Genomic DNA, 25,168 nt, shown 5'->3' on the forward strand with positions numbered 1-25,168 from the left:
ATATTGCGGTTGCTTATTTGGCAGCAGGTTGCTTATTTGCACAGCTTTCAGTCCAACATAGACTACTTTTAAAGCATCAAACCTTATTGAAAGTGGGATTTTAATATTAGACTGGCTTTTGACAGAACTTGGAGGATCAGTTTAAAAAGTGATATTCAGATTGCGCAAAATTTTACTTTTTTCTCAGTTAGAGCTAAAATGTGAAAAAGTTGGCAGGCATGGTTTATTCTGTAGATATTCTGAAGTTTTGTTTGATAGTTTGACAACTGTTTGTCAATTTCAGACACTCAACAGCTGTTTTTTAATAAAATGTCACAAACCTAATATACAAAGTTAATGTTACTCTATACTTAATGTAGCCTTCTTCTTTCCAGTCTTGTCCCCAAATACACTTTCAAAGGTTCTTTGTCTGTTTTTTCTCGAACTTATACTTCACATACATGTGATTGCATACCACAGTTTAGACAGCTGTTTGCAATGTGTTATGCTTGTCCGCTGCTGCTGAGAAACTGAAGATGTCTGGAACATACGGATAATGGTAAATGACTCCACAAAATGTATATTTATATAAAGCTTTTTTAATAATCAGTAAAAATGAAACCCATAGCAGCAAGAAAATTAATCAATAAATGTTGTTCACTATGACAAGTAACCTATTCTTCACATTATCTTTTCTCAGGGCGAGCCTGTGGGTTTGCCCATCATGAAAATGGGCCCCGCTGGTGTACAAAATGTCATAATATTAAATCATCCATTCAACCGCTGTAGACATGTGACACGGAAGGACACTGCTTGAAATGTTATATCAACTACTGACATAACTGTGTGTAAATATTTATTTAGTGCAACAAAAAGAGGCATAGCCGTGCATAAGTTAAATAACGTTAAGACATCAGTGGGGAAAAATATTGGTAGCCTATGTACAAATAAAGCTTAAAATAGCATACTGTAAAACGAAATAACGTGTGTATTGGTATTAAATAATTTAGAATATATAATTCTATAAGTAAAAAAGCAGAGTTTTCGTGTTGCCAGCAATGCACCGCGGCATGAATAAATTATGCAGATTGTTATTGTTAATGTTTATCCTACTGCTTTACCGATAACTGGTTTTATAGATTAGATATTACATTGTTGTTGTAGGTCTATATCCCTTTCAGTGTTTTATCAGGTGGTGAATATTCCGAATTACAATTAAATTAAATATTGAGATTAGCGCGCGTTTCATTTATGCAAGATTTGAGTAGAAAAAAAAGTAAGCTAATGGTTACATTAATGTAATTCAATTTCACCCACTTCAAAATATATGTAAGCAAGCTGAAGTACTTCGGTAACGTTACGTACCCTGTCAGACCGTTTTGTACGATGAGCTTTAATTACGAGTTCAAATAAGGAGCTATTCTTGGCTGTTTTTTTCCTGTGGAAGGATGAAGGAACTATCAGGCAAAATAGTTATGTGTGAAAGGTATTTATTTGAACCGCGCTTAATTTGTCATTGCAGCGTGTAAAGTTCAGATCCATGTGGCTCATGAGAAGAGAGTTTAGTTTCGTGTGGGAGGCTGGGAGCGCGAGAACTTGGAGAGGCGAGTGGGGGGCAAAACAATCCGTCTCCATGGCGACTAGCTCAGCCTTCTGCCAAGAGAGAGTTCTCAAGTAGGGAGGGATTTACCCCGCTTGAAAGGACATGCCTGGAAGTTTAGGGAAAAGTTCCAGGTATTACCGGCAAATCGATGATTTTTTTTGCAATCGCTACGAGTGTTTGTGAGACGCTGAACAAAATGGCACGATCAGCGGGACGTTTCGTTCAGGTAAAACTTTTATCTCATTCTAGCGGGGTTACATTGTATGAAAATGAGCACAGTCAATCGCAAACAAAGGCTGTGTGTCAAAACCTAGTTCGCTTCCTTGATAGAAAGCATTTTTGAGCATCTTTGGAGCAAAATGATAGGCGCGTGGCACCTCAAAATGCTCAAAAAATGAATGCTAACTTAACTCACTTGGTTTAAGTCACAGCCAAAGTAGTAGATGTTTTAAATGTATTGTGGGTCAGAACATGACTTTTCTTAAAAATGTGGTTGAAACTGTATTACGTCAAATGTGTTTACCTTATTTGGTAATTTCCCAACTCTTATGAATGTTGGTTGTTTACGTTACTCAAACGTTTAATAGGCTGAGTTTTTTATTTTCTTTCTTTATTTTCTTTGAGGAATAGTTTGGTGCCCCAAGGTCAAGTCTAGTTTATACATTTCCCTGATAAAAAGTTTATGGATTTGTTTAGTGGCCAAAATACTGTTGAGTATTGCATTGTATGTAGCTCAAACAGTTGAGCAATGCGAAGGTCATGGGTTTGATTCCCAGGGAATGCATACATTGATTACAGACAATGCATAAATTGAATACAACGTAAGTCACTTTGGATAAAAACATCTGCTAAATGCTTAAATATAAATGTAATGCAAATGTTGATTGAGAGAGGATTGACAGCAAATTAGTTCTTCCTTAATGTCACATCAGTTATTCCCACTAAAATCATGCACTTATTTGAGCACACCAACTGACATGGACACATGAATGTTACATGATCACTGTAGATCACAAGTATATAGTGCCCCCTGCTTTCAGCTTTAGCAGTTACTGCAGCTGCAAGCCCTTTTTTCCTGAACTTTCTGAACAGACTGTCTATTGTGCTATTGGAACAATGACCCTTCCTTCTCATTGGTCTGGATTGTCAGCTCAACCATGGGAGCCGCTCTGTACTCTGTCCAGTGCTTGCGCAATATGGATAAGGGTGGGATGTCACCAAACCTTGAACAAAATGCACAGCCCTGCTGCTATAATGTGTATCAAACCTTTTCATAGTGTTAAGCTGTTGCCTAGTTGATCCATTGCTTGTCATTCCAGTGTGAATGTGATTTCGTCCACAAACGGTCAGCTGTTATAACAGTGATGCAAGGACTGTTATTTACACTGGATCTCATGTGTAAAAAAAATGCAATACAGTACTATGTGCAATTGTGCATTTATGCACTTTCTTCCCAGATTCAGTATCTTGTCTTGTTATCGAGATGCAGAGCTGTGTTGCTTGTGCACTTTATCTTTTAATTTACTAGTTTGATAATAGTAATTGTTATACTTTGTGTTTTTCTAAGGCTGTAGGCTAAATGAAAGCGATTCATCCATGAGAGCAAGCACTGTAACAAAAGAACAATTTAACTTGTAAAATCCTTTTCAATGTGGTACACTGAATGGACATTGCCTTTAAAAGACAGTGCATTGTTGTTTTCGTTTTGACGCACCTATAATTTTTATACACTTTAAAAAGGCAACACGTTGTGACTTGCATTATTAGTTGGATGGTTGACGTTCAGATTACACAATGTGCTTCAAAATGTGTCCTATCTAGGCCTTAATAAAACAATTGTCTAAGGGATGATTTTATTCCAAGTTGAGTTATGAGTTATAACAAGGAACTTAGTGTAATGTTGTGTGTCATTGGTATTACACAGAAACAGCACCTGCCACCTGTCAATCCGACAAGGTTGTGATTATACTAAGTTTACATGAGTCAGTGTTATTCTTATGGGAGAGAAGGTAGTTTTTTGTCTTGTTATTGTGTAACATCCTCTAAGTCTATGTCTGAGATTCTACTCTGTAAGCTATCAAACACAATAGACTATGATGCAAGTCTGATGCATCAATGCATAAAAGTCTGGTTTCCTTACATTACTCAAATGGTTGGTTGTTTAAAGGTAAAGTTAAATATTAAAAAAGTTACTTTTTTTGTACAGTTTGACCTATAATATTAAATCAAAATGTATACTTGATCTTCCTGTGAAAACAACTTGTTTCTGGTGATATGCAGTACATCTCCAATCATTTAGCCTGCTTAAACTCAACTGCAAGCCCACATTCATTTTTGAGTGCAATGGCCACATCTCAAAATCCAATCAAACCGATGGATAGAACCAAGTCCCCGCCACTGATCTATCAGTGGTCCCTGCCCTAAATTTTTAGATAAGCCGTTTGCATCACAAAAGGAAGAAAATATTTTGGTAACACTTCAGTTAAATTCCAATTGACACTATTAACTAGTTGTTTATTAGCATGCATATTACTAGGCTATTAGCTGTTTATTAGTACTTATAAAGCACATATTAATGCTTTATTCTGCATGACCATATTCTACATCCCTTAATCCTACCCAATACCTAAACTTAACAACTACCTTAAGTACTAACTATTAATTAGCAGTAATTTGAAGTTTATTGAGGCAAAAGTCATAGTTAATAGTAAGGCTAGTTAATAGTGGGAATTGGAACCTAATCTAAAGTTTGACCAAGATTTGTCGCTACTTCCGTTTCATTCATCGTGACCTTTTTTTACTAGTGGTCGACTGATATATTGCCAAGGCCAAAGTTTTGTATGTTTCATACATATGTGTTACTCTGCATGTGACTGTCTGTCCATGCGAATTGAATGCGGACAGGAACACGCACGATCGACAAACTTTAAACCCTTGAAGCTATGCTATTTTCAGTTGCCCACTATGTCATATTCATGTAATTTTCACTGGAAAAATAGGATTCCCAGTGCAGACAAACTGGTTGGTTACAGTGTTTACCTCCTTTTTATTAATATATTTTTTTTAACAATTTCTTTATTTGTTAAAAATCCTGTAATAATATTACAGAATCAAGAAGTTGTAAAGTATGTCTGTTTATTTTATGGGTTCATTTTATTAAATAATTAGTAAAATAAATATAAATTATGAATATAAATGATATCTTTATATTGGCATCAGCCACTTTGCTTTCTAAGATATTGGCATTGGCCATCAAAACGGTACACTAACTTTTGTTTTGTGACTTGTCATATACATAAACAGCAGAGTAGTTCTTCCGCACGATGCATGCAGTTTTGTTTATTAACTGCTAGAGTGGCAAAAGTTATGATATGGGTTGAAATACAGTCATGTAGACTAAAATTATGCTACTTTTGCATTTGTTTGTCTTATTTTGTTGTTTTATGCTTGACGCATATGGTAACTATTAATTGTTCTATGAAGAAAATCTGCAAATTTTCTTCAAAAATGTGTGCTGCACAAAAAAAGTATTTATGACTGGGATTTCATAGGACCTCTAAAAGTTTTATGGCTCAGTGTGAGCAGCCGTTCTGTCTTCAGTCTGCCTGATAAAGGACAATATTGTAAATCCTGATAAGAACAGTGTACTGAGTTGTTTAAGGAAAATGACTGCTTTGAGTCTTTTGAACCGAATGCACTCATGTTTCCATACACGTTTCTATTTTTAGTGTTCGTATAGTAGAAGGCTATTAGGACAAATATGGTTTTGCATTGCAGTTTTGATTGAAAGTCATAAACAAATTGAAGAAACCCAACAATTTGTATGTTTAAGAAACACTGCTGTAAAAGCCATCAATTACAAATGAGCACTGAAATCAAATAAGATCCATTTGCCTCTAATTTTTAGTTTCCTGCATGTCACTTTTTATGAGCAGCATTCCTCAGTTTCCTCAATGTGTGAATCTCTCCTTTTGCTAGTGACTTGGAAAACAAAAAGAACTGTAAACAGCTGAAAGTCAGGAAAGACAGAGACTGAAAAGGGCTTAAAAATTGGTTCCATCTGGCCTGTCCAGTCAGCACTATGGGAGCAAGGAATCGTGGGTATATTGTGTGGGGAACGTGCAGCTGCTGCAATCTGTGACAGGCCAAGTTCCACAGTTCATGAAAGGCTCAGAAGGAAAGACGTTTAAGCAGCTCAACAGGGTACAACTATTCCCTCCACCCCACAGCCCCCAACCTGGATACAAACCCTCTGTCATTATTCACAGGCTCTGCGGACTTGGGATTGAAACGGAGTGAAAGGGAAACAAAAGACGCCCCCTTATGCTCTGCCTCTTCCTTTTTCCCTGTCAGACTTTTCAGGGAAATTTTAATTAGCAGTGCCAGAGGGATTCGTCCAGGTGGGAGCGTGTTTAAAAAACTCCTCACGATACCACAGACGCATTGATCATCTTTTCTTGCCTCAATCTAAACACAACGTGCTTGGCTGATAACAGCAGCATTAACGTACCTCGTGCAGTATATAAATCTCAGCGAGAGCCCTGATGAGGACCATATGATGGTGCGAGCTATGAGTCTGGAAGGGGGGTCCCTCTTTCCTCTGGTATTTATGCTGTAATCTAACTCCCATTCTCACACAGTCATGTCTGATTTGGTAATAACAACACTGACTTGGAGTTTACAGGCTATGAGTAAAGAACGGAGAAAGAGTAATCGTCTCTGGTGCAAAATGTTCTCTGGTAAATACATAACCCTGTTCATTGCCTCTTAGGGGTTTTGAAGTGTAGGAGCAGTTGAGAATGTGCAGTGGTTTACACTCTGCTGCTTGTTTTAGAGATGTTAAAGTTAAAGTGGCTGATCAGCAGGGAACATTATGGCAAATGTAGGGTGAATTGGAGTAATCTGGGACACCTTAAATCTGATCACAGTAAATTGGAGAAGTCGAAAGTGCAAAAAGTCCCTGAAGACCCTAATTCACCCTGTTGACAGGAAAATTGAATTAAAAACTCTGGTCTTTTTTTTGGGAGCTTTTCATCTAATGTGCACAACAATGTGCATTTTGCCTTGACACAAGTCAACCTCTGCTATTCAGGTCCAATGAGTTTTTGAATATTTTCCGACAGAAATAAATAACTTTATGGTCAATGATCAGCAAAACGAGTAAAGCTTCAACCCCAATTTTAACGCAATCTCTATGGCTGAGTTACTAAAATCTACCTTGTGGTGTCATGTTTATTGACATTAAATGAGTCTCTCCCTATCAGTTGAAGAATTCCTCCTCTTTCAGAAACTCTGATGTGTTGAATGTGTGCCTTGACGGATGGGGCAAATATTAGTGCATTCCTTTTGAATAGAGTACCGCTCCGTTAGCCAACTGACCTGTCGTCGCTGACAAGAACATGGCCCGATGGTCTCGTCTTCAACCCTGAACATTCCTAACTGTGTCACTCACCCGAGGAAGCTGGTCAGATAGTGTTTGTTTGAACCACTGATAAAGAAGCTTACTTTTTAGCCACACTCTGTTCAAGGATAAATCGAACAAAGATGTTCTGTCTTCTGTTGCTAAAATTGCAAATGGAGCTGTTCGTGACTGTGAAGCTATTCAGTCATGACATCAGAAGCTATTCAGTCATGACATCAATTTGTTGGCCAATCCAGAAGGCTAGTTCGCCATCAGTTCCCTTGGTAATTTTTTCCCCCACCCTGGTTCCACCCTTTGTTTGGCCTTCTTAAGGTGGACAAACTTAAGAGTGGTTCAAATTTATTTTTTACACTGTTCCTGAACATTGTAACCCCAACATTTATCTGTGAGCTGCACATTTTATGGAGAAAAGCTTGTTTTCTGTTGCTTTTTCAAGCTCTCGCTTTTGTAAGATGGTTCACCGCTTTATATTAGAAAAATAAACCATGGTTTTGTTACGGATTACTGTTATATTATATTATGTTTTTTGTCAAATATTACGATTAAATGTACAAAAAAACGTACCACTCTGAAACGTGCGAATGCAGTCCGTTTTGCATGATCCTCTTGTTCATTAACATTGTCAGGGTCTGAATCAGGCTTGAATTGGTTTGAAATTGACACCATCCTTAAAGCAACACTAAGGAACATTTTTGACCTTAAAATAATGTTTCCAAAATCGTATCAGTGGTTCATCATTCGCTTTGCAGCCCTATATCTGCTATAACCACACTATGCAAGTTTGCCAAACCGGGTCGCGTTTCTGTAGTTCGAATGAGACATAAGAAAACTACAAATTTGACTTGCTTTACGTCAAGCGTTACAATAGTCATTATTTCGTTTTTCTTCGTTTCTGATGTCGCAATACATCATACTTTCATGAAATCATGCAACATACTCTACCTTGTCTGTGGACATCGTTCATTCCAAAGCCGGTGCTGGATAAACAGCGAGTGTGCGTGTGACAGTAGGCTGCAAAATGATTTATGACAGCGGTAATGGACAATTCCGCTTCCAACCTGTAGGGGGACCGAAGAGGAAAAGTTCCGTAGTGTTGCTTTAATGTTTACACTAGAGCAGAACTTGCAGTTAGGGAGGGCGGGACATTTCCCAAACACACGCTAAGGGGTGCCAATCACGACACTGGGCCAGCTAACCAATCACAGCACATTTCGTATTTCGGAAGGAGGGGCTTCATCGAAACAGGACCTAGACGGCGCGTTCGAGACAGACTGGGGAGAGAGTAAAACCCTAACCCTAACCCTAATGTAAAATATGTGAATAATTATGCGTTTTTTGAACAATCAAGCATAAAACGTATTCTAGTACACCCCAAAAACAAAATCAAGACTTCGTAAAAGGGCATAATAGGACCCCATTAAAATAGCTTTTATTGGTTTGAGTTAAATAAGCTATACAAGAAACTTTATCATTGGGTTCTACATCATAAATTGTATTGTCATACTTTAAGCCGAAAGAATACTGCACATTTGACATGAACACTTGCTGTATACGTATAGCCGAATAGCCTTTCAAAGTAGGCCTACTCCATTTGAAAGTGTGCGTGAACACAAGCGCTTGACATGTGCACTAGAAAGTTTGCCCTTGTTTAGTGTCTGCGTTACTTCTTTCGAGAAGTTATGACCTCTAAAAATGTCTTTGTACTCATTTAAATTAGAGTCACGAGTAGGGCTGCACGACAATGGTTAAACTGATAATAATCACGAATATGTTTCTCAAAATTTATAATCACGATTACTGTCATTTGAGGATTTTCTTTTTACATTTATTCAGAGTTTTTGCACTTTCATGTGAGCAAGCACACATTAAGAGAACGTCAACTTGTATTTGTAGTTTAATTTCCCCCATCTAGTTTCCTGATTTACACTTAGTAAACATTACTGAATGTAATAAAATGCAACTTATTAGTGACTTATGTTTTTTTTTTCTCTAAAAAATTCAATTTTATATTTGTAGCATATTTTTTTAACCATGCATCAAACAATTTTAAATATCTTGAAACATTACTTAAAAAATTACTGTCGGTTAACTTTTAACCAGTTAATTATGAGTGTCTGTAGTATGTTTTTTTGTTGTTGTTTTTTTACTGTTGTGTTAGTGGTTGACCAGTACAGTACATAAACTCTTGAAAAATGCAAATGTTCTTCCAGATTTTTAGGGCCTTCAGACTCTAGAGTTGTGTTTGGGAAAAATATTATGTAAATGTTATTCTATCTATTGAATCTATGGCAGACATGATAATCCAAGAACTATGATTCCAATGATTTTATTTTCATCCAAGTCTAAATAAACATAAATCATTTATTGTCTTTTACAATATATCCAGTATGAATTTTTAAGGTTATGTGGTTTTCTGGCAGTTTCTCAGAGAAATGGGAGCAGCTCTTGCTCTTCCTGTTGTAGATCAATATCTGAGAGAAAGAGATGATTGTTTCTCACTGAAACGGTGCCACTGGAGTCACATGGTTACTGAGCATATTAAACATGGAAACTGGAGTAATGAATCATATTGATGAATGTTTAATGATGCCAGCTTTTAGTGAGCAAGCTAAAATAAATATGACCGTTGTTTCCTGTGAAATCAATATTTTGTAATGCTTGTATGCCGGCATTATGAGTTCATGGCTTTGGTAATTACATTTTTATGTTTTAGTGATACATTGTTGGAACAAACCCTGCTTCTTTGCAGTCATCCATGCAGAGCAGACTGACGTGGAACAGCATCTTTAATAAGCAGACTGTCAATCACACTCAGCAGGTCTTTTTTCCCTTCAATATTCCTTGACATAAGCAGGTTATACGTCTCAGTCAATTTGCAAGTCATAACTCGTTTTATGAAGAAATTACTTTTACTTTTCTGAACTACATCAACAATTCTGTATCCAAAACCTTTCAGCATCTTTTAGTTTAAAGGTGCAATAGGTGATTCTCTACAGAAATATTTGTTGTTATGCTGGTTGAAAGTCTCCTCACATAGCAATCACTATGTTAAGTGGTCTAAATGTATTTTTATAAATATATATTGTCTGTGGAAGGCGTAGGACCATAAAATGTTTGTTCAATTATTTGCATTCGGTCCGAATGAAATAAAAGCACGTGTTCCCTGTCAGTCAATGTGCATTTGCATACCACTGCGCAGCCTGTTCACGCAGACGTCATACGACATCAGATTGTTCAAGCTGTAAACAGAGCAAGAATGGGAGGCAATCAGTTGTTTATATTCGTTATTGTAGTACTGTTACTCACTGTACTGTAAAGTTTTCTCACCTGTGAATGACACATGATGTAATCCAATAACTTTGCCTCTGGTCGTCTCGCTTCTGGTCTGTGTGCTTTCATGTGTTTTGGAGGAGGTGTGGCTTTGGACGGTGATTTGTATAGGGGGGGGGGGTGGGATTGTATGCTTTCAATGTTAGCAGGCTAAAGTTAGCTTTTCCCAGATCACCTAATGCACCTTTAATTGTAATTTTAAGTACTAAATTTTGTATTGTGCTTTTTGGAAGAAAAAGTGCTCTGCAGTCTCAATGATAGTGATGCTTCGATAGTGTACAATATTTCCATGTTCAGCCTGCTTTATTTTTACAGCTGTTCACCTTTCAACAGCTCAGTAAAAATATTCAGTCTGGTTGGAAAAAATAGGTTCCGGAAAAAATTCGCCTCCCAGGTCATAGAAAAGAAAATATTTTCATTTTCAGTTATGTTTGGTCATAACTTTATCTTTTGTTTGCAGCTATAGTGATTTTTGTAAAAATAACAACAACCCTTTGAAGTTTTCAGCTGGAAATATTCTACGGTAATCACTGCACTGTAAGTCAAAAGTAACCCAAGGGCAGCTGATTTTGTTGCAAACAAAGCTGTGGGAAAGTCAGCTATTACTGAAGTAATGACCTCCCATCAGACTTTTTAACTCAGTGGCTAACAAGATAGATTATTTCATTTGTATGAACCTTGTTAAATCATTGCCACTGGAATCTTCACCATTTAGGGCTTTTTTTATTTAGGGTAAATATGACCTTAAATCAAAATCTCGATTAATTGAACATTTTACCTCGATTACGATTAATGAACGATTATTACGTTTTTTTGCTTTGTTTCCCCCCCTTTATAGTTCACTGACAAGGTTTGTACTGTAAATATATGCTAAACTATTAAATGTGGGATATTTTATTCCTAATGAAAGAGTGCATTTCTTTATCTTTGTGATTTTAAAATAATTGAACCGGGACTCGAATACGGATTGCCTTGTGCAGAGCTAAGGGAAATGTAATGGCGCTGTCCACAGTGTGATTGCTCCTACATAACAGCTCACTTTCTCGCAGTTATTTTGTCTATGGGTGACGGTCATAACATTTCTTACATATTTCTGCTCGTTCTAAACCAGCTACAGATAAATTAGCACAATGAGTACATTTATTTGAATGCATTAATGACAGAGTGATTGCGTGTGTGAATTAATCTCACTATTAATTGTGAAGCTGTGGGTTGTGGTTGTAGTTACTTCAAAAGTAGAAAAATCTATGCTATAACTGTTGAGTAAGAGTTTCTAAGCTACATTAGTGATAAATCATAGGACAGCATTGACAATGCCAGTTTAGTGGTATTATAGCAGAAGAAATCAAGATATTATCAATAATTCATCAAGGTTGAAAATAAACGACAGAAGTCTGAATATGAGCGGTTAGAGGGCCCTCCAGTTAGATTGAAAATGAAGATGCATGTTCTTTGCAGTCCTCCGAAACAGGAAATGGCTGACAGAAGGAATGCTGTCTCTCCTCTCATCTGTCTCTGTTGGGCTTTTAGTTTTGCTGCTGGTTGACCGACTACTACATACAACAACTTCCTGTAAACAAGCCCCCAGTGCACCCAGTTACACCCAGCCCCCTCTGTATTTGAGTGCTTGTAATATTGACCTCCTTATAAACCATAAACAGCAGTACGAGTGAACGCATGCCAAGACGGGAGGTGTTCCTTCTGCATGTGGAAGATAATTCTTTCCCACTTCGGTCTCTGATGAGGCCCTCTAATTGATGGGAGGAAGTGGCAAGTGTTTGCACATGGCACTGTGGTTGTGAGGGGTGGCTAGTTAAGATGTCTCTTGGCGTGAAGACAGTTTGCAATGGCTGTGTGTGTGTGTTGGTGTGAAGAGCTTGTGATTGTGGTGAGGAGAAAATCTGAGATCATAGTTATGTTAAAAGGAAACTCTGGATTCAATACAAGTTAAAGTTGGCAGTAAACGGAAATTCAAATCTCTTTCCGAAATGCACGCAATTGACCTTATTGTGAATGAATTAGCATTGAAATGTATTATTTTGTTTCAGCCATTCATGTTTCTTTTTTCTTTTTTTCCCCCCAACTGTTTAATTTTTAATCAAAATGTCATAACTTGATCATCCGGGTCAAACAACAGACTTCTCTCTGGTGCTGGACTTCTTCAATCATTTAGACCTTAAACCCCACCTCTTTCTTACAATTGACTGCAAGCATTTAGATCTGCCTTCATCCAATTACCAACGATGGACCAAGACACCGTACTAAATTTATGTTTTTTTTTATAAATTTATTACAACATGGAAGAATATATTTGTTGCTACTTTCGTTAGATTGCAACTTTAAGTATTCGTAGATTACTAGGGGTGTCATGATTCCTCGATTAAATTCGAGTGCTCGATAAAAAAAAAATCAAAATAAGTGGCCCATTCGACGGATGAGAATCCAATGAACTGCATTATTAAACCGTTTTATAAGGCTGCACGATATAGCATATATGCTATACATAATATAGCATAAGTGCCATTTTGAAATCACAAACGCTGCGATCCTAGTTAAATTAATATGCACTGCGGGTTTTAGAGTGAAGCTCGACGCTTAAATAATTTTGCATGCGTGCAGGTTACGCGTTTTATCCAGGTAAGAGCGGCTCTGTTACTGTTAATAGTAAATGCTGCTCCACACATACTCAGTCTCTGCATGTGCTGCTTATTTGGGTTTCCAATAACATGCATGGGAATGCTTATAAAGTCTGACGCGCTTTGTGTTTCATATCGAAGTGTTGCAGTGTTATCATTTACATGTAGGCCTATATCATTACATTTTAGTATGGTTGCGCATCTCAGCAGCTCGGTTAAAAAAACACTATCTTTGCATTTTTGCTGCGTACGGTTGTTTATAACATCTGGGATCTCAACGTGCGTCATTTCATTTCACCAGATTTGTAACGTAAATCATTTATAAACCTACGCCAACACAGTACATCAATATTTTCTAAAGGCGAATTGTTGTTCATCACAATTTCAAAATAAACGTTCAAACCCTTACATGTCCACATCTTATTCAAGAAATGACAGTGGCTGTTGCATTTCTATTGTAAAGAAGTGGCCAAATATTAAAGATTAAGTGGACATTTTAATTAAATGTTGTTCAGCCAATATTGAACAAGGATTTGAACATGCTGTAAAGTGTAACTAAAACGTAAAGTGTAAAAAATCACCAGGCCGTTGGCACCCTCTGCAGGCATTAATTACATAATGTACATAAAGTTGATTATATGTATATTATGTAGGCTATTACATTATGCATTTTAGGATGGTTGTTCAATAAAACCCATATATCTTATCTTACTTGCTTTATGTTATTACTTTAACCAATTATTATTGGCTCTTTGTTATTTTATATGTATGTTAAATAAATGTAAAGGCTATTTTCACTTAGGTCTATTTTTATTAGCACAAAAAAGAAATGATCCGATTAATCGTCACAATAATCGAACGATTACTTGATTACCAAAATCATTGTTAGTGACAGCCCTAATTACCACAATAGATAATTCCCTTGTTTCCTTAAAAAAGAGCAACAATCTGTTATGATGAGGCACTTACAACAGTAGTAATTTTAGGCCAATTATTGGATGATTAAAAAGCAGAGAATATAATTTTATATTACAATTTATAATTTTATAAATTTTTTAATTATTCTGTTAAAAACTGTGACCTGTAAAGTTGTTTTTCAAAAAGTTGTAGAATTGGATATAACTCATAAGGTTAATTATTTATTTCTATTTTGTAAATATTTATTTATTTACAAAAGTGATTTGATGTTTAGTGCCTCACTGTAACCCAGATTTTTGACTTTTTTGAAGAAGAGGAGGACTTGTGCAAGTTTTTCTAATCAACATTATGCCGCGAGTTCTGTCGGTTGAGCTTAATTTGTATTTAGTCCAGAATATTCCTTTTAATAGTTTTTGGGATATAGAGTCAATTGAAGAAGATCTGTTCATCCAAAATCATCCAAGGGACTTGCTGTGCAAAGCATGGCCTTTTAAATCTGATTTACTGCTCATCAAAGATTTTCAAGTCTTGTTATGGCTTCAACTGACAAAATGAAAAACCAGCCCCTTCCCTCTCTCAACAACCAACCTGAGTCCCAGTGTGCTCAAAGCTCCCAAAACCACAACTCCCTGACCCAGCTTGTAAAACTAATATCTGTCATTAAACAGGTTTTTTTTAGTCCTAAGGTGCAAATGTTCATGGGAAAAAGCAATCACTATTTAATGAGCCAAGAGACTAGCTCAGCTTTGTTAATCTTGGCTACTCTATTCAAACAGACATTAAGACAAACACACTCCAAACATTGCTTCATAGACTAAAGGCACTTGGCATGGATCTCTGATTCTACAAACAGATTTTTTAGAACCTCTCTTATACTAACAGGCCATGTAAACCGGCTCTGTAATTACCTTCAGGTCTTAGTGCTGCCATTCTTTAGACTGCATATTCTGGGGTTGTACAAATCAGTTCACAATTTAATGTTGCTATTATTAGTGGTGCTTGGCAAGAATTACTATTATTATTGCTCAAACCTGGGGGTCGGAAAGAAAACCCTTAAAAACCTAAAACCAATATTTGCTTTATACTTTTCTAGGGGATAGGCTACACTGTAGTTCAGGATTTTCACCTGACAGTTAATAAAATGGGCCAGAAAATTCTATATGTTAAAGCAGAGACTGGGTTGGGCTTCTTTTTTTTACTTGGGCCAGTAAGCAATTGACCATAATACCCTAGCAACCACCCATAACACCGTAGTAATTGCAAAGCAACGTGCTAAAAATCAATTGGATTACTTCAGCAACAATATAGCAATGCCCTGTCAACCACCCTAGGATCATGGCAGCAACAACTAAAAAAGAATCTTTTTTATGAATGTAGACATCTGTTTTTAAGCTGGCATGTATTTCTTTCTCTGAATGATATGTGCTATGACGTTCTACCTCAGTATCTTAAACAGGATTTATTACCTGCATCTAAAAACACAAACCCACTCTTCTCTTGAAACATGCTGGGGCTGTTTGGATTTTTTGTGAGGGTCAGAGATTTATTTACATGACAGGGATAATATTGCTGCTCTTTTGTAGAGATCAAGGTCCATATTTGTTGTGTTTTGACTCATATTTGCCAGTCAGGGTTAATCCATGGGTTAGTCTTTTGGGCCAAGAATTTCAAATCACTAGAAAGAAAAGTTTCCCACTATGCATAGCCAGTTCACTCTCTACATTGTTCATTGAATATGTTTTCGGATCAAACTGAAACAGTCTTTGTCATCTGCATTTAATACATCTTGTCTTGTCCATAGAGAGAGATCGGCTGGTTTATGGTCGCAGTTCAGAAATGCAGTATTTGTATAATCATAGTACATTAAAGGTCATGATACAGCTTTCTTATGAAAGTAACTTTTTTTTAATCAGGTGAGGGAGCTGTCAGAGGGAGATGACTGCCAACAAGAGCTCCAAAACTGCACCGAGATCAGGAGCGGCTAAAGATCCACAGGAAAACTCAGACAGGTGAGAGTCATGATGATGAGTCAGCAGTTTTTGTCCATTGTTTGTGCTTTTTCAGTTATTTACAGGAAGCTATTGTTTGTGACCATTGTGGTAAAACAGCAACACAAAATGACGGTACCACTATTATATAGCAATTTTGCTTTTAAAACATGTCTAATATCCGTCCAAACACAGCCCTTACGTCTAGGCTAAAACAAAACGAAATATGGGATGTCAGTGAAAATTTAATAGACGTCTAACCATAGCCCAATAATAGACGCACAGGCTACGCATAGAACATGTCAATGAAATTTAACCAAACACCTTGTAACTAGAGGTCGACCGATAGTGGATTTTACCGATAACGATAGCTAGGTTGGGCCATACTTGCCGATAACCGATTAATCAACCGATAGTTTTTTAAATTGATACTGGATAAAAACAAACATAACACTCCAAGTAAAACTATTATAAAAATAATAAAACTGTATTGAACCATGAAAACATGCTAAATGAAATAAATGTATAAATATGAATAAATATTGAAGTCAATAAAATACATTCATTCAAACTGAAACAAAAAGTAATGCTCTTAAAAAATGTAACTGTTAAACTGTTCTTTTTCAAGCCAACTTAATGAATAAAAAAGTAACAAAATTTGATCTGTATAATATTTGAGCAATACAATTGCACCTTGATCATTCATGTTAGTTTAATAGTGCATTAACTATGGTTAACAAATAAAAACCTTAATTTAAATGTATATATTGTACTTAATATAAATTAGTACATGTTAATTAACAAATAATGAACAATCCTTAAACAGCAGTTATTAACCTTAGTTAATGTTACATATGGAATTTTATTGTAAGTGTTATCATTTCATATAAATCCAACAGTCATGCTTAAAGATGGCCAACTTTAAATATCTACAACGCCAGAGCATTGAAATGACATTAATATTACATGTATAGTCTCACACTTTTGCTTTTATTTTATAAACACTTGATGATTATCTGATCAAAATAACAAAATATGTATTAAAGTGATGATGAAAAAATAACTGAAATCGAATGCTTTTCTGATTCGTCTTTAAATATGCAACTTCTCTGCATATTTAATGCATAAAAGTGACCAGCTCGATATAAACTAATGCAAATAGATGGTAACAATTGTGACATTAAACATTCGGGTCGGACGTTTATTTTTGTCAGTGTTTTAACCGCTTGAGGTACTACTAATGTTAGCGTCCTCTCAGCCTTGAAGGCAAATAAACATACAGTTGTGCTGTTCTTTCTCTACTAATGCAGCATTTAGTCAACAAATGAATCACTTTATAATGATATGACAAAATGTATTGTATACATAGGCTACCTTTCAGCTGTCGGTGAACGCGCGTCTGATGTCAGCGCTCTCCACGCAGCGTGTGCTCTCAGTGCAGCACGCAGCATCACGTGTCGAAATAAACAACACGAGGCATCAGCGATAGTTTTTATTACACCTCTAGAGGCCGCTCTTGTACTGCATGATGCCAGCAGACCCTTCTCAGCTCTCTCTTACTGTGTAATGAATGACAGCGCGCGCTTCTCAGCCGCTCCAGCAACGGAAAAACTATCGGTATGTATTTTTGCCGATAACGATAGTTCCACCAATCAACTATCGGTGCCGATTAATCGGCAAAACCGATGAATCGGTCGACCTCTACTTGTAACTGTTGACTTTGCTTACATGATGGAATGTCAAACATCTCACAAGTTATTTTGGCAAAAACGACATGTAACCAAATTCAAGGTTATTTTGGCTAGAAGTGGGTTACTCATAGCCGGACTATATCGGGTCTGTAGTTAACCGAGAAGGTGAAATGACGGCTATTGCTTGCTGGGCCCTTTAAGAGCTAGGATGAGAACTAATACTAGTTTAACTATAAAGTTTTAAGAATTATTCTAATAAGAATAGCCAAGGCCACACCACAGCTATAATGATAACAACATAGAGGAACAATATTGTTGGAATCACTTTCAGAATGATTTTTTCCCAGCTGATTAACAATAAAAACATTGACAGTCAATCTGAATCTACACGAATTTAAAGAACCATTAAAAGCAGCAGGCTACATAACTGTAGTGCGCTCTTATAATGGACAGAATGCTATCATCCATTGGCGTGGACACTAATCTATCTAGATATCTTTATAGATATCTTTCTTGGTGTGAACAGGGCTTAATAATACTAGTTTAATTTAGAACATAATTTTTTTTTAGCTCTGTTCTGAGATTGAGATTTAGAGGATCAATGTATCAGAAAAAAATCTGGACCGTTGTTTTTGTAGCAATTCACATTTACTCTGTATGAAGAATGAAGATTTTATTTTGTATATTCATAGTTAGATGTGCTAGATTTGACAGCTCTAAATAGTTGGTAAATTGTTTCCATTCCACAGCTTGCCTAAATATTCATAGGCAACGACTGCTTATGATAACCAAAACTTTTATCCATAATTGAGGAGTTGCTGAAATAGACATATGAGCCCATCGATGCTTCATAGGCCAAACTGTTGTATACAAAGCTAAAGTAAACATCCTGGTTATGAGTAAAAGCCAGGAAGTTGATTAGAAAAAGAGGCTTTGTTCTATTTGTGGCCTTTGCTTAACTATGGATCTTTGCAGTTGCTATCAGAACAAGTGAAGAACGTCTTTGAAGAGTGAGAGGAGTTAATTTCATAATTACCTTTGAACACTCTCTGATGTCAGAAATATTTATCAAAGTAAATTGTGATTTATGCAAAGAAGAGTGTGGGGAAAATGATGGCATAGTTTTTGCTAGTCTCTCTTCCAAGACATGGATAATACGGCTTCAGCTGTAATTCACAAGCATAGGAGAATGCTGAAGAAGCAGATATGTCAGATGAGGGTGGCGGTAGGTAGGCCTTGCACTGAGAATATGCCCTTTTTATAGCAAAGATAATAGCTGAAAAAATAACTCAATCTCAGATGAAATATCCACATTTTTGTGGGGGAGAACCCACTGGATCTGGGCTTGACATATTTCTTTTGATGTGTGTTCCTGGAACCTCATAGTTTCACCATCCTGGCACAGCTTTCCAACAGGAAATGGCCTGTGGTTGACATTGCCCTCAAGACCCAGAAAGAGCCAAACCAGCTCTGGCATCCCACTCGGTCCATGTGTGGCCAGACCAGCTGGCTTCCCCAGAGCTGGCCTTGTTTTTACTGGCCCTGTCCGGCCTCTCAGAGAACCTCGTCAGACCACAGACACAAACTCATGGCGGATTCAATGAAAGCATTCTCAAACTGATGCTTTTCTTTGAGCGAAGGATTTTACATGAGCCTAATACTGCAGTTATAAAAACAATAATTTATGCTTTGTTGGAGTCTTCGTTCAGACAGTTGTGGAGACATATTTAGATATGCAGTGTTATTCTATAGAAAACATCTGACCAAAGATTATATAACTTTAATTGTGCTATAAACACCAGCCTTGATGCAAAAATTGTCCTCCTAAACAATATCCTCCATCTCCTTTTGACAGATTTGGCATCTGTCCATCCCTCCCCTTTGATTAGCCAGGATAAGACGTTTTTTTTTTTCTCAGGCCGGGGATCCATTGTAAAGGTTGAACTTGAAGAATCTGCTTTAACACACATTACAGTCAGACTCAAATATGTCACCTTTTCATGCAAAGAGGCCTACAGCTTTATCTTCAGAGGAAGTATTATACCCTTTTCTTTAATTCCCTTCTGAATCAGCTCTTTTGTGTACATGATTTTGAAGTACAAGTTTATTATGCCAGTAATGATGAAAGATTTAACTCAGCTGAAGATAGCATAATATCATGAAAACAGCTGTGATGCTTAATATTTTCTTTGAAAGCCATGCCAAAAGAACAGCATTAATGTGAAATAGATTTTTTTTGGAACAGTGTAAAAGTCTTTACTGTCACTTTTGTACTATTTAATGCATCCTTGCTGAATAAACATTTATTTAATCTTACTGACCCCAAACTTTTGAACAGTAGTATATATGTTTTTATATTTATATTAAATACTTGTTTTGTTTTTTTCATATTTGCCCTTCTCTACTGTAGATGGTAATGTAGAATATAGTGGTTTCTTTTTGATAAAGTAAAATTAATTTTATACAGTTAATGCCTGTGTTGGGTGAACCTTTTGACAATTTAAAACAGAACTGTGTTTGGTATGTAAAATGAATTCGATTTTTTTTTAAAGTTGGGAACAACAGATTGTGCAAGTTTGTCTGCTTGTAATATTTGGTGGTGCTGTATATTGTACTGTAAATGTGGGGGGATGACTGTACACTTATTTCCATGCAACACCTGCGAGACTGCAGGTGCCATGGTGTTTCTCTGCCCTTTTTCATGGGAAGGGCGTTATGGTGAGGTTTTTGGTTGATCTGTCCCAACCTGCACCCTGGATCATGCTCTTGGCTTCCTCCCAGCTTCAACTTGTTATTCTAACCACCGCTGTGACATCAGATCTGCCTGCCTTAATTTCACTGAGGTGTGGGCCAAGTCGATTTCTAGTTCCTGGAAGCTCATGAGCGGCATTAGATTTTGAGGTGGATGAGAAAGTGTTTGTGTGTCTGAGGAGACTGAAATGAGGTCAGCAGGGTCTTTAATATCATTGCGCAGCAGTGAGAAGTGTCTCTCTCAAGTGAACAATCGGCCTGAGGATGCCATGTAGGCAAAGAGAAACAAACAGTTGCTACAGAGAACATACGTCTAAGAAAAAAAGCTGAGGGTTAGTGAGGGTGAGTTCATTTATATTCCTCAAGTTTAATAGTTTCAATGTTTTTTGTTTGGGAGGTCCATATAAATGTTCTTCAAAATGATTGTGTGGAATGATTTGTAATTCTGTTTACGTTGGCTTGATGTGAAGCAGTGGGGATTTCTTTAAGACTGCAAGGGAAGCTCGGCTTCCCCTATAATGTCAAAAAATGTATGGTCAAATATGTACTATTGTGTTAACATTTTATTGACTAAAAATGCGTTAGAACAGAAATCGTTCAGAATCAGCTACATATAGCAGGTCGGCTGACTCAATTTCCTTCTCATACATTCCCGTAGCGTCACAGTGCACTTCACTGTTGAAGCCTAGCGTCCATTGACTTCAATTGGGCTGCTTTGAACAGTTTTTTTCAGTGCTTCGAAACTAGACGGTCATTGGATAAATGCTGCCATTAATGTCCCGCCCACGGACGCTCAGCGTCTCTGGGGGTGAACGGAGGAGTGGGCTGGCCTGGGCTTCTGCGTGATGATTGGAGGGTCTGTCGAAAGACTGCATCTCATTTTGATTGACAGCGATTTTGTACTATAAAAAGTCGCTGACGCTGAAGCTATTCGAGCTCAGTCCCATCGCGGATTTTGCAAGTGTAGTCGAAAGACAAACTGCTGCAACCTATTTCTTGGTCTGCTGGCCATTGAGAGGACACTGGTCAAGTCACTGGAAAAGACGCCTAGTTGGTACGACATGGTCACAGAGCATTTTCTTGAAAAGGAACGTAGGGCAGAATTTACGTATAAATAAATGGACAATTTTTATGATGTAGGCCGAAAATGAGCTTCCCCTCTTTGAAAGACCAGCAGCCACCACTGATGTGAAGGATTCTATACCGCCAAATTTATGTCAGGTTGTTGTTCTTTCCCATATTAGACAACTAATATTTCCTTTTATCTGAAATCATTTTTAAAGTTCTCCTTTTGCATTACTTGTAGTATTATGTTACTTGTTCTGATTATAACACATTTTGTAGTAACTAGTATTTTTTTGTGTTCTTATTCATAGTAAGTGTTTGTGAGGATATAACACTCTTCTGTGCCAAGCATACTTTTTTTTAGGATTTCTTAATCTTTCTGCTGATTTACTTTTGTTTCAGGTGTCAATCTGTGTCCTCACCTCCAATTCTTACTACTGGAAAAGAGCCAGGCTCCTCTCATCTCACTGGCAGTGAGGACACCAGTCAGCCAGGAAGGTACGCTAAAGCTGACACTAAACTCTGGACCCAAAAGAACTGGAGCTGTACGACTGCCAACTTGAGGAGTGGCGCCTCTCTCTCCACTGACTTTGAATGTCAAAGCAGGCTCACCAAATCTAGGAGCATTAGCTGTCTGGACAAGAGGCTCACCATCCATAAGCCACCAAGCAGTGATAACCAGGATCAGAAGGAGAACCAGCCACAACAGACCCCCCCTGTGGGGGATGGATTGAATACTGGACCCCTCAGTTGGAGTACTCTTTCAGTAGGACCTACCACCAAGCTTGGGCACAAGCGCACACTCTCACTTAGTTGTACTGGGACCTGCAGCTCATCCGTCGCCATACGCAAAAAGATCTCGGAATGGGAGGGTCGGAAGGCGGCTCTGCCTAGGATGAGCCTTTGCCTGGAGAAGAGGCCTGGAGGTGGGAGCGAGGGTTGTCCAAGTCTGCTGTCCTCACCCTGCAGCGAGAAGACCTTTGACTTTAAGGGTGTGAGGAGGATGAGCACAGCATTTTCTGAGTGCTCCTACCCTGAGACTGAGGAAGATGAGCATGTATCGGATCGAGAAGCTCCTGTAAGGTTCCAGAAAAGGCCTTCAAAAACAGAGTCTTCAGGGATTTTCCTCCGCACGCTTTCGGCACGCAAGGAGACCTCAGCCGTGCTCAGCCGCATTAAAAAAATTGAACAGGTATTAAAGGAAAGTCCCTCTTCGTCCCCACCGCAGTATCTTAGCAATTGCTACGGCCTTGACAAGTCCAGACAGAAGTCTTTCACTATCAGTGGGATCGAGGACTTGGACAGCACTTGTGGCAGCAAGCGGAGCAGCATCTGTTCTGTGGCCACAGAACCTGAAGCTTCTCCAGGCTCTGATAGACTTTCTAAGCTCAAGCAGAGATTCAGCATCAGCTCTACCAGATCAGAGAGCCCAGAACTCCCTACTGCACAGGACTCTTCAGGAATTACAGTGAACCCTTTGCCCAAACCCAAACGAACATTTGAGTATGATGCCAACCGGAATCACAGAGGCTTGTTGCCTGGTAATGGACTACCTCCCAATGCTGAATCTCCACCTCCACTTCCTTCCACCCCAGCACCTGCTATAATGAGAAATTCCAAGACAGATGAAAGCTTGCCCAAGAAGACTCAAGATAGGTGAGAAACATGATTATCTTCAACAGTGGATGAATGGCATGCCTGTCCGTATAGTAGTATGTAGCTATTTAGCAGATTAATTTATCCACAGAATCATGTAACAGATACACAACGTAAGTTGGGGATAAGTGTTTTGCTCAAGGGCACAATGGTGATGGCTCAGGGCTTGCTCCTTGTGAGGATCAAACGGACAACCTTACGTTTACTAGCTGTGATGCTTAATAGGTACCTTCAACCTATATAAAAATGTTTAGGAGAATATTTAATTTGATATTTTTCATACAATGCAAGCATACAGTTGCCATGTGCTATATTCCAAGTCTTCAACCATATATTTCGGTTTGTTGTACATTATTTTCCCATGAAAACAGCATCTGTCACATCTCCTTTGCAGGGATGCTGCCTGAAGATGTATTTTACAGTTGCATTCATTCATTTAACAAATTACTTATTCATACTGCACAAGAACCAATGCCATTCTGATGTCAAAAATGGTGTTTTGAATGTGAATGAGATATTAGAGCTGTGGTGCAGGGAAAGATTTTCAGTCAATTATTTTAGTAATCGAGTATTCTACAGATTATTTCATCGATTAATCGAGTAATCAGATTTTTTTTTTTTTAAGTGGGAAAAAAAGAGATCCAAGTTAAACAACAGCCTTTAAAATGACTTAAAATACAAATTTATGATAACAAGCAATAAAAATTGGTTCAAATAAAGGATCAAAGTAAGTAATCATATGGGTTTTATTGAACAACACTGTTAAAATACACCATGTCAAATAAATTATATAAACTAATATTAAAGGAACCGTATGTAAGAAATGTATTTCAATTTCAGTTGAATTTCAGTATTTCAGACGGCTGAAAACGGAGAAGAATTTGAAGACAGACGTTGCAAAAAAATTTGCGATACATAATTTCTTCGCAAAACATCTCTCATGAAGCATAAACATAAATTAACAGAAAAAAACTTACTGTGTAGGACTCGTCACTTGCCATTGGAAGCTCCTTGTAGCAGCCTACGTTCCTGCTGGATCCTGCAGCCTAACTGGCAACCTCAAGTCAGGGGGGAGGGGGAGGGGATACACTGCTCTACAGTAATTTGAAAGTGATTGCAGTACCAGTTTTGGCCACAATCTTACATACGGTTCCTTTAACATAACTTATGTACATTACTATAACAAATGCCTGCAGAGGGCGTCAACGGCCTGGTGTTAGTTGTTGTTGCACTATGGCATGATCAAATCCTTGTTTAATATTGGCCAAACAACATTTAATTCAAATGTCCACTTAACCTTTAATATTTGGTCAATTCTATATGATAGAAATGCAACAGCCGCTGTAATTTTTTGAACAAGAACACATCAAAACATGCAAACTCAGAGCGAGAGTTTAAACTTTTATTTTGAAATTGCGATGAACAACAATTTAGAAACATATTTATGTATTCTCCTGTGCTGGCGTAGATTTTACAAATGCGTTACGTTACAAATCTTTTGAAATAGCGCAGAAGCGCACACATGTGTTCCCAGATGAACGTTAAGCAACCCAAACTCAAAGCGTGCAGAGATGGAGTTGGAGAAACCCGAGACGCTCCACGCTTATAAATGATAACATTGCAACTATGAAACACAAACCGCGTCCGACTTTTTGCGTTCCCAAATGCACGTTATTGGAAATCTAAACAAACATGCAGATACTGAGTTTGCGTGGAGCACCAATTACTGGGAACGAAGCTGAGGTAATTTTAACATGTAATCTGCACACATGTAAATAATTAAAGCCTTGTGCTATTTATTTAACTGAATCGCAGCCTTGGTGATTTCACAATAGTATTATGCACTAGCACTATTGTAAATTGTAGCCTTAGAAAACAGTGTAATACTGCGGTCCATGGATTGTCGTCTGTGTACGCACCACTTCTGGTATTTTTCCGGTTACTCGACACGGCAAATTGCAATCGAGGATTTTTTTAATCGAGTACTCGACTTAAATCGAGGAATCGTTACAGCAATACAGTCAATATCACTAAAGCAATGAAATGTTTGGAAATACTTGAGGAGTAAATAATGAGAGAATTTTAAGGTTAAGTATTATTTAAAACATCATAGCTTTTCCCTAGTTTCA

At 37.5% G+C, this 25,168-nt stretch overlaps 1 protein-coding gene across 1 annotated transcript in view; it reads left to right on the forward strand.

Annotated features, from left to right (window-relative positions):
- The first annotated feature begins 1,039 nt into the window (after positions 1–1,039).
- Positions 1,040–25,168, forward strand: part of dennd2b (DENN domain containing 2B) — a 64,836-nt gene continuing 40,707 nt past the window's right edge. The window contains exons 1-3 of the mRNA XM_082149921.1: positions 1,040–1,808; positions 15,802–15,897; positions 21,786–23,039. Coding sequence (XP_082006047.1) covers positions 15,824–15,897; positions 21,786–23,039 — 1,328 coding nt within the window. The 5' untranslated portion in view covers positions 1,040–1,808; positions 15,802–15,823. The remainder of the gene's footprint in view (positions 1,809–15,801; positions 15,898–21,785; positions 23,040–25,168) is intronic.

This window comes from Leuciscus leuciscus (genome assembly GCF_965113295.1).
Source record: "Leuciscus leuciscus genome assembly, chromosome: 2".
Taxonomy (NCBI): Eukaryota; Metazoa; Chordata; class Actinopteri; order Cypriniformes; family Leuciscidae; genus Leuciscus; species Leuciscus leuciscus.